We start from the raw sequence: 6909 nt of genomic DNA on the forward strand, positions 1-6909 counted from the left end.
TATTAAAATTTCTCCCCTTCCCTTCCCTTCCCTCCCCTCCGTTGAACCAAACACAGCATTAATGTGGGGACCACGCCTCACGAGAATAAAGTAACAAGCCAAATTAAAATATAGTCCCCAAACTCAAGAACATTGCCTATAGTCCTATACTGTGTCTACATTCTCCGATTAGTTTTTGTAAGATGTATATGGCATTAAACAGTCACAAGGATACAAGCCGCACTGCACCTAAGCTAAAATTATGCCATGTATGACATACTGCATTGCGGTTGAGGAAAACTCATCTAACACTATACATGAAATCAATTCCCAAAATATCATTAACATGGTTTCCGCAATTGATAGTATCAATACCTGCAATTGATAATGTCTAATGTGCAATTGATAACGGCTAATGTGCACAAGGATATCAAAACAGTGGAAGATAGGTCTATTAATCATATAAACATAATAGGGTGGTAACATTCTCCCAATTGACCAGTAAATTCGAAGCAAACTAACAATGTAATGTACGCAAGCTAGCAAAAAGGCGTACACACGTATAGCTTTTTAACCTGTCATCACCTGTTCAAAATGGTCTCAAAATGATAAAGTGAACATTAAGAACGATTTCACCTTTAAATAAACTAGCCTTGAGAGCAATATCTAGAATCAACATCTTCAAAAGTCTTCCACGGAGAGAATCTCACAAGATGATTGCAACCTAAATGTAGTCCAATGGAACCAAGCTCATGGTATATGGAAGCACAGTTGGAAAGTTCATCGAGTTCGGGCCCAACTGGTATACATTGCTCAGCATTTTCAACTTCCCTGCCACAAAGTCGAACAGGTAAAAATCTGTTGTCATCCTCATAAATAACATCCCGTCTTTGAACACCAAGGGATCTATCCATGGACTTGAATTGAACGCTGCAGTAAATTTATCACGGATATTATAAGCAAACACCCGATTTTGTTCCTCGAACTTATCCAAATTTATGAAACATTTTAGATCCCATTGAGATGTATATTGCTCCTCAAGAACCCACAACTGAAAACCATCTTCAGATATCAAGACATAATGTAGCTTGCCATCACATTCTCCAATACACATTTCAGGGATGCTATTGAACTGCGCTAAGGGAAGTGGTACTGCGATCAGTAAAGCTAACTCATTTTTAACATCGAACATTAAGATTTTGCCACGATGTGTAAGCCAGTAAAAAATCCCTTTGATGAAGAGGCCTTTGTTCTTATACAAATGACTGCTACACTGACAAATTTCCACAGCTTTCCTCCATGCCCTTGTCTGTGATGAGTATACATCAAATGAATACATTATATCATCCATATTATCCATATCAGCATCAACTTCATAGACTCTAATTACTTTGTAGTTTGTTGACACATCTATGGGATCAACAAAAGGGTCAAAACCCAAGGCTAAGCTATCTTGAATATCATATTCAGGATATGGCAGGCTAACCCATTCCTTGTTCACAGGGTTACAGACGTATATAATTGGGTTTTGAGAAGGAAAACAACTTCGGCAACAAATTAGCCCGTGAACTGAAGACTGGACAACGACAGTTTCAGGTAGGAAGTCAAGAACCGTTGAGTGCACTTTAGTCACATCTGCTTCAGCTTGAATATAATTAACAGATTTGATATCCTCTTTGCACCACTGAAATTTCTCCTGGAAAAAGAATCCAGATGTTGGTTCCTTACTTTTCAACTGCGACTTGATGAAGGACCGGTCTAACATAAGATGTTGCCACTCTTTTGAAACACATTTCATTCCAAACAATGTCTTCGTGGGCAATCGAGATATCACATTGAAGGTAATATCATTACCGATATCCTATAGTCAAGACAACGTTTAATGAATCACTGACTGGCCAGGAGAAAAAAACAACTCCAAAAACAGTTGATTTAGGACACAATAATTCGGTTATATTTCAGTTTGCTAGTTCCCAAAGACATTTGCATGAGTATCCTTGAGTCCTTACCAAATACTTTTTGACAATCAATGGCTACGGCTATATGAACATAAAAGATATCAAAATAACAAGGGCCTAGAAAAATAGAAACAAAATGAAGCCAATAACACAAGATCTTCTCGTTCAGTTTAAAATAGCAGCAATGCATCTACTCACCTTTACTTTATTATCCTCGCCTTGACCTTCATTTCCTTCCATGGCAAGGAGTTCTGAATTGACCTTTATGTACTCTGAAAAGTTATCGCAATGTAAGATAGTCATCGAATCCTGATCAAATTGCAAAGAATCATAAATAGGAAAGTAATATAACAAGCTAGATGCTATAAAATTTAAAGTGTGTATTCCCAATTAAAATGGAATTATATAGATTGCTGTAGTGTTTACCCCTTGATTGAAACCCTAAACCATCCTCGACCTCTCTTACGGGGGACGAAGCGGATACCAACAGGGCACTGTCCCCCGTCAAACATATGCATCCTTATCAACTAAACACATTTGCGTAAAATCTTTATAACCAAACATAGTCAAAGAATGAAACAAAAAGATCATAAACTAAATTCATCAATAAGCTACAAATTTACACAAATATGGTTTCACTGAGCTGAATCTTTTGTGTTTACATCAATATTATATCTCTTAAACATAACAATCCAAACAAAACATGTTCCACTCTTATATAGTATCAGTCCAATCTGACCCAAAACCATTGAAATATTTAAAATCATTAAACATGCACCACAGACATTGAAATTTTAAATTTGCACAAAAACCCAAAACCCTGAAAAACACTAGAAACTAAAAACATGATATGTATGTGTGTGTCCAGATAGGCCACAAAAAGATTTGATTAAATTTCATCTGACAAACAACAATACATAAGGAAGAAACATGATTACATGTATGCACAAACCAAAAAGATAGAAACACAAACAAGAAATGAAAGATATGATTACCGATTTTTACCCTTATGTAACATACAACACTACACATATTTCAACCTTACAAATAAGAGCCTCTAAGTTAGTTTCATTAACATAGAAATTATAAAAGTAGAAGAAATGATGAAAAAAATAACAAGAAATTTACATACAGTGTGTGCAGAAAGAAAAGGAGTTGCCCCAAACACAGCCTTGTAATGTTGAGGGGCAAGAAGATGAAAGAAAACCCCAACCAAGATTTTTCACTGTGTCTTGTCCATATAGAGATACGTTACATATATGATAGGTTGATGTATACATACATGTATACACTCAGCACGGGTCTGTGCAGCACAGCAGTTCATGCTAATAAAGTAGCCCAATGCTTGTCTTTTTACCTCTACTACACGTTAAAATTTGTAATCATAAAAGTACGTTGTCCTCACTGTTTCGCAAAAACTTGTGTTCCTTTCAATTTTTTATACTTTTATACATTATTAAATATGTATTTCCAAATTAAACAATACAGTATGTTCTAATTATAGAAGCTTATTTTAATGTTCGATTGCCCACAATATTTTTAAGTTAAATTATTAATTAATAGATTAAAATAAACCCATCATATGGCTGAATGGTTTTTTTTTTATTTTTTACACATTATCACAATTGAATGTATGTTTTAAAAAATGTTGATTGTGAGCGAGGATCGAGTATAAAACGAAAAGAAATCAACATTTTAACCACTTAAACCATTTCCTCCTACTCTGGGTGAATGATTAAATATTTAGGAAAACAAAATTTTAAACCAAATAGAAGAAAAAACATTGTGTAAAGATTTCAATTTTCTCGTTTAAAGGGAAGCGAGAATTTGAAGAAACAACTAAATGGTACTACTTCTGTCCCAAAAAACGTTTTCCGTTTTGACTTTTTACATTATTCATGGTAAGAGACTGATTACTAATTTACGTATCAAATTTAGTCATGAGTGATTTTTTTGGATTCGTATTTATGAGTAGTTTAATACAATGAAATTTTTATATTGGGAAAATGAATTTTTTTATCACCCAACTTATTGTGTGTTTAGAAACCTACCACTCAGTTATAATTTTTTTTGTTTTACTCACTAATGTTAGGTTCGGATTTTTTTTAATCACTGACGTTAGGTTCGGATTTGATTATTAGTATTTTGTCAATTTTCTATAGCATTATTAAAATATAGTAATAACTAGTACAAAAAGTGTTATATGTGTCTTATAAGAAAACTTATATGTGTTTGCTAGATGCATATGGAGGAGTCGTATAATGTCTGAATTTTATACGTATGTTATAGGAATAATGTATATTGTTTTTAAAAATCTGATCAGAACATATGTATATACATTGTAAACAGACGCATAAAATCAGTTCATATATGTCTGTTATTTTTTAGGTGGGGTACTAAGTTTAAAACCAAAATTATTAGGATGAAGCATCGCAATTCGTACTAAAATTATTGGGAAATAAAAAAAATAAAAAATTCAATATAATTAAATTAGCAAACTGATCATAAAGTACTTATAAAAAAATTAAAAAATTATATATCAATATTTTACCAAACGACACTTTCAAAAACCCGATGAAATCACCAATCACAACTCGTTCATGCAACTCTTACCGACCCAAAATCAAAACTATAAACTCATCCATTCTAATAGAATTGTGAAACAAGTATATATATAAATACAAAAATATAATAATGTTATAATAATGTGAATTTGGTATTAAATCAAACAACTCTCACAAGATATTTTTCTTACAAACATAGTTTTATAACTTATTTTTAAGATTTTTTTTGTACATAAAAATTTAAACGTTAAATTATTATTTTTAAGAAAAAAAATAAAAAAAAAATTCATGAAACTATATCTTTAGGAGCCTTAAAATGCTTGTCAAACTGTCATCACCAAGGTAAACGTAGTGGGGGACATATGGAGTACTATATACAAATATATAGACATATATCAAATCATTAAAATATTACAGGCTACCACTATATTTTAATAATACTACCAAAAATTGACATAATGCTAATAATTAAATCTGAACCTAACGTTAGTGACTAAAAATAAATACGAACCTAACATTAGTGAGTAAAAGAAAAAAAAATAATAGTTGAATGGTAAGTTCCTAAAAACACGTTAAGTTGGGTGATAAAAAAATCCATTTTCCCTTTTATATTTAATACTAACACGAAATTAAACATATTAATAATTAAAAGTATGTATTGGCAAACGTGTTTAATATTTTCACCTTCAAAATCTGCAACATAGTTGAGTTTTTTTTCTTAGCTGTTGTACTTACTGAATTTGGATCAGTTGTTATATCACATACCTGTAAACATTGTGCAATCGATTCACTCATTTAAAGGGAAGCAAGAATCTGGAGGAAAAAAAATAATGGTCATGTTTATTCACTTTCAATTTCTCATAAAACCTCGTATAGTCAGCAAAATGGGGGAATATTCTAAAAAAATCATTTTCTATAAGGCTTCTCAAATTAAAACTCCCGTAAAACATGATTCCCTAAATAATTTTAAATATTTTTCATTTTAAGGCTCCCGTAAAATATGGTTTCTTAAATAATTTTAAATATTTTTTTCTTTTAAATAATAATAAAATATTTAAACTTTTATATAAAAAATAAAAAATTTAAAAATAAATTATAGAATTACATTTTATAGTAGTCTTAAAATACATGTCACGAGAAAAAAGAGAAAAAAGTTTGTAACGTATTATGTTACAATCTTCTCAAGCTGTCATACAATCATAAATTGTTGACACACGCATATATATATATATGAATTATCAAATACAAACCAATTTTAAAATAAAAACTCAGAACTAATTTCAATTATTAGATCAACCTAATCTAATGGCCCCTAAAATCACCGCCATCCAACTAGTCTGCACCCTGCCACACCCAATTTCAACTTTCTCCCTCCGTTTTTAAGTTGATTTTTTCCGTCAAACCGTAATTTTTTTAAAATCCGATTTCACTGTATTTTTCTACATCTCTCAACGATCGATTTGCATACCATATATGTTATATTTCGAAGTAATTTAAAAAAAAAATGGTTTATGGTTTCTAGTTTCTATTTTAAAATTGGTTTATATTGGTGTAGCTACCTATATATATATATTCCTTATTATTTGTGTACAGAGAGTTACTTTATTACTTGTATTTGTGAAATATGCAAAATTTTCTTTTTACTATTTAGTTTTCTTTATTATTGATCAGGAATTGCTTACATAAACAATTATGATAATTGTAAAAGAATTTGGACTTATGCCTTCATTATTGAATGAGAAGAATATTTTGAGATTATCATATCATGATATCAAGAGTTTAGGTTATTAAGAGTGATAGAGAAAAAAATTACGAGAATTCACGGGTGAGAGGAAAAAAGAAAGGAGTCTACGAAATTATAAGTGTGAAGAAAAAAAGATGGTGCAAACGTTCGTGGGTGAAAAAAAATAGATCATGCAAAAGTTTATTGGTGAATAAGAAAAAAATTGTAAGAGTTTGTGTGTGTAAGAGGAAAAAATATACTTGACAACGATGTTGATGACAAGATAAAAGTACAACAACGATGATGTATGATATGTGGAAGAAACTAAACTGAACCAAGATGCCAAAAAATGGAGATTTTTAGGAAAATAAAATAAACTTGGAACTTCTGGGAAAAAAACTTGGAACAGAATGAGCGAGTGATTTGTCGGGAAACTTGAAATTGAGCGAGTGATTTCGCTTTAACAAAAATCTTGACTCGAGCGGGTGATCAATTTTGAAATTTGAAATCGAGCGGGTGATCCTGCTTAAAATAAATCTTTACTTAAACGGATGATCCGTTTTTAAACTTGAGGCTGACCGGTGATTCTGCTTTAACAAAAATCTTGACTTAGATGGATAATATGTTATTGTGAAAAAATTGATGGAGCTGGTGATTCTGATTTGATGAAAATTTGATTGAAGCG

The 6909-nt window shown here is 31.3% G+C and overlaps 1 protein-coding gene across 1 annotated transcript; it reads right to left on the reverse strand.

Annotated features, from left to right (window-relative positions):
- Positions 1-350: 350 nt before the first annotated feature.
- On the reverse strand, positions 351-3148 carry LOC141713186 (F-box protein At5g49610-like). The gene is made up of 3 exons (XM_074516478.1): positions 3070-3148; positions 2136-2246; positions 351-1840 (listed from the first exon to the last, which is right to left on the reverse strand). Exons 2-3 carry the CDS (start codon positions 2238-2240, stop codon positions 704-706), a joined length of 1242 nt encoding a protein of 413 aa, XP_074372579.1. The 5' UTR covers positions 2241-2246; positions 3070-3148; the 3' UTR covers positions 351-703.
- Positions 3149-6909: the final 3761 nt, after the last annotated feature.

Source organism: Apium graveolens, chromosome 3 (genome assembly GCF_009905375.1).
Source record: "Apium graveolens cultivar Ventura chromosome 3, ASM990537v1, whole genome shotgun sequence".
Taxonomy (NCBI): domain Eukaryota; kingdom Viridiplantae; phylum Streptophyta; class Magnoliopsida; order Apiales; family Apiaceae; genus Apium; species Apium graveolens.